Source organism: Chinchilla lanigera, unplaced genomic scaffold (genome assembly GCF_000276665.1).
Source record: "Chinchilla lanigera isolate Chin_1 unplaced genomic scaffold, ChiLan1.0 scaffold00051, whole genome shotgun sequence".
NCBI classification, from domain to species: domain Eukaryota; kingdom Metazoa; phylum Chordata; class Mammalia; order Rodentia; family Chinchillidae; genus Chinchilla; species Chinchilla lanigera.
The window spans coordinates 5,824,672-5,828,536 of NW_004955452.1; the positions used below are offsets into that span (position 1 = coordinate 5,824,672).

At 42.8% G+C, this 3,865-nt stretch overlaps 1 protein-coding gene across 2 annotated transcripts in view; it reads left to right on the forward strand.

Annotated features, from left to right (window-relative positions):
* The window catches only part of Dhdds (dehydrodolichyl diphosphate synthase subunit), a 33,940-nt gene that overhangs the window by 13,619 nt on the left and 16,456 nt on the right, over positions 1–3,865 (forward strand). For both annotated transcript variants that reach the window (XM_005394858.2, XM_013519674.1), the window contains one exon: positions 3,312–3,426. In XM_005394858.2, coding sequence (XP_005394915.1) covers positions 3,312–3,426 — 115 coding nt within the window. The remainder of the gene's footprint in view (positions 1–3,311; positions 3,427–3,865) is intronic.

The window sequence follows — 3,865 nt, forward strand, 5'->3', positions numbered from 1 at the left end:
GGTCTTTTTGAGACAGGGTCTCACTGTGTAGTTCAGGCTGGCCTTGAACTCGCAACAGTCCTCCTGCCTCAGACTCCCGCATTACAGACTCACACATTACAGGTGTGCACCACCATGCCCAGAAGATAGTTTTAAAGACTATTTCATGAATGTCTTTCCTCTCCAACAGCTGAGTGATCTTTCTGTGCCATTTAGTTCATCCAGTCAGCCATTCTTTCAGCAAATCTTTTTAAGTACCACGTATTGGTAGCCTCATTCCTGTCCATAGGAGATACAGTGGTGAGAATAAGAATACATCTTTTCCGCCTCATGGAGCTCTGGTAGAAGAAACAGATACTGAAATTATACAAATAGTATAAACCATGCATGGTGGCACATGCATGTAATCCCAGCCCACAGAAGGCTTAGGCAGGAGGATTGAAAGCTCAAGGCCACCATGGACAACTTGTCTCAGAAAAAAAATTAAAAAGTGCTGAAGATGCAGCTCAGTGATAGAGTGCTTGTCAAGTGTGTCCAAGGACCTGGGTTCATACCTTGGCACCACTTTTTAAAAAAACATAAAACTATAATGGCTGTAAGTACTGTAAAGATGTGGGTGCACGTACAGTAAGAGAAAGGGACCTGTAGGGAAGACTTGCCCTGCAGGAACTGGTAAGTACAGTAACCTAAGCAGGAACTAGGAAATATGGCAAGAATGTGAGGACCTCAGTGGTTGCAGAAAGACTATTGAATAGTTAAAGTAGAATAGCTGGAAGAGAGCCTGGGTTATGGTGGTGGTGCTGCAGTGGGTAGAGCTGAGCTATGAAGCACATGAAATCAAGAGGCTGAGTGACTGACTGGGGGAAGGGCTGTGTTGAGAGTGACTGCAGAGTTTTTAGCAGTGCTCTTCACTGTGATGCTTCACTGTGCCTGGGATCCACTCTAAGGAACAGGGCCAGAACTTAGGTTTTAGATCCCTTGTAGATGTTGAGCCGAGATGTCAGGTCAGTAGTTCAAGAGGGGACAAGGCGTGGCAAGGAAGACATGAGGACACTAAGGAGACTGCCCTGGGAGAAGAAGGGGCCTGCGATGAAGTTTGAGAAACTACCTTTACTGGCTAACTAGAATGGAATGAGTCTCATAGGAAAACAAGAGAGTGAACAACCAGAAAGGTAGAAGACCGAGGAGCCAGTGTTAGAGAATCCAGGAGAGGGTGGAGTTTGGTGCGGGTCAGAGAGAGGCACAGATGTGTGATAGCAGTGGTGCTGCATGCTATAAACAGATCTATCCTGACTTCTTTTGTTTTTGGTTTTTTTCCGGTACCAGGAATCGAACTCACGATGTCGCACTTTCCAGGCAGGCACTGTGCCTCTGAGCTAAACCCCAGCCCCTATAAACAGATCTATTGTATGAAAATTAGCTGTTGGGGAGAAACTTAAATTACTGATAAAGTGAGTGGGAATGGGGCAGTCGGTGAGGTAGAATACGGGTGTATATAAGTGAACACAAGTTCTTGGTAACTTTCTAATTTTTAGCTTGGGAGTGATTTCATAGTTGTTCATTATATTGTGGTTTATAATATGTTTTAAATAATCTTTTACATGTTTAAATAACCTGTTAAAAGTAAAAAGAGATATGTGTTGAGGGTAGAAGTAAGCATAACAAGCAAGCCCTTTAACAGGCAAATTTAATAGGCATTCATGCCCAGGACTAGAACTCTGATCTTGATGGCTAACTCAGCATACTTTAGCCACATACCACACTGTTGTGTCCACTGACCTTGCCTCCTACTTCTTGTCCAGCAGTTTTTCCTCATCCTTCCTCTCTGCCTTGCTTCATTTAATAACTTGCTTCTGTGGGGTTCTTGTGCAGGCAGTGTGTGTGGGCTGGGCAAGATTACCAGGGTCAAGAGGCTGATGTCTCAACCCACTAGCACCTGCAGCTTGATGTGCAGCTCAAGATGGGCTCATCAGGCCTGAGGCAGTAGTATTCTATACATTATTCAAATTTAGACAAATCTGCGTTTATATTAGAAAGTCAGTGAGTTATTACAGTTAGGCTTTACTTAGTAGCTGGGCTTTACTGTTGTCCCATCACCACCACTTAGCTCTTTCGTTTGGCTTCTTCCAGCGCGTGTTATTTTTTTCTCACAAATTAATAGATTGTTTGAGTTTGGAGTTACTGAAGAAGGAATAAGATTGAGCCTGAAGGATAGTTAATGAACCTTCTTTCACTACATGTTTGTTTGTTTGTTTGTTTGTTTTTTCAGACAGAGTCTCACTCTGTAGTTCAGGCTGGCCTGGAGTTCACTATGTAGTCCAGGCTGGCCTTGAACTAGTAGAGATCCTTCTGTCTCAGCCTCCTAAATGCTGGGATTACAGGCATGCACCACCATGCCCGGCCTTCTTCTACTGCATTACATTGAACAGATCATTCACATGTCCTCTGTAGGTCTCTGTCTTCCTAATAAAATAGGAGTGACAATAATAACAATAACAGTGACTGCCAACATTTATTGACTGTTTAGGTGATTCATTTACTAAGTATTCCACATACATTTAATCCTTCGACCTTATACAATACTGTTAACACTATTTTTGTCCCCATTTTAAAGATCAGAATACTGAGTCAGGGGGAAAGGAACTTGTCTAAATTCACATAGTTGGCAAGTTTAGTGCCAGATTCTGTGTTCTCAGTCATTGTGGTATACTGACTGCAGCACAGGAAAGTTGAAATTAACAAGAAGGTATCATAACAATCAAAATTATTAACTAATATTTACTGGATCTAATTATTAGGTAGACATTAGGCTAAGAGTTTATCATTTATGGTTTCAATGCTCTTATAAAGTAGGGATTACAGGTGTGTACTACCAGGCCCAGCAGGGCACAGGGGCAGGGGGGCCTCCAGGATAGGGACAACACATTGTAATGGTGCCTGTGGTTTTTGGCATGCAACTATATGACCTTTGGCAAATTATTTATCTTCTTTGAGCCTCTGTCGTTTTATCTATAAAATAAAGATGGAAATACCTTATGTAGTTGTGAAGTTTAAAATCCTGGGGCTAGGGATGTAGCTTAGTGGTAGAGCAGTTGCCTAGCATATTTGAAGTCCTGGGTTCAGTCCCCAGGACTGCAAAAAAACAAAAAAAATTAAATTTTAAAAAATCATTTGTGAGTTTAACAAATGTTTCTAGAAGGCGTTCTCTGCACCAAGTAGTATTGGTGAGTGTGTTTGATGCTGTTCTGTTGAGAAATGTAATGCATGAACATTCACCAAAGGAATACTGCAGAAGGAGACACACTGTTCTGTTCATCTCCTGCTTACTCTAGTGATGTCTCTGAGTGTCTGCTTGATAAGTGTCTCTACACCCACCACTCTCCTCATCCTGACATTTTGATACGGACTTCTGGAGAAGTACGGCTGAGTGACTTCTTGCTCTGGCAGGTAAGTGTTTCCAAACCCGGTGATGTTTGTGTTAGGCCAAACACTGGCTGTACCTACAGAGTGGTTCATCCCCTTTCCCAACCATGCTGGGACCAAAGAACTTGGGGCAGGGAGCTAAAATCTGGAGATAACAATTGCTTTCTCTGGCCGGGGATATAGCTCAGTGGCATAAGCACCTGCCTGGCAAGTGCAAGGTCCTGAGTTTGATTCCCAGTACAAAAGAAAAAAAATTCCACTCAAAAAAATAAAATACAGGACATCCAATTTAGAGGGAGAATCACTGGGTGTGCTGGTGCACCCTTGTAATCCCAGAGGATTACAAGGGATGATTACAGGGAGGCTGAGGCAGGAGGATCGTTGCAAGTTTGAGACCAATCTGGGCTAGAAAGTGAGCTCAAGACCAGCCTGAACTGCATAGCAAGACCCTGTCTCAAAAAAA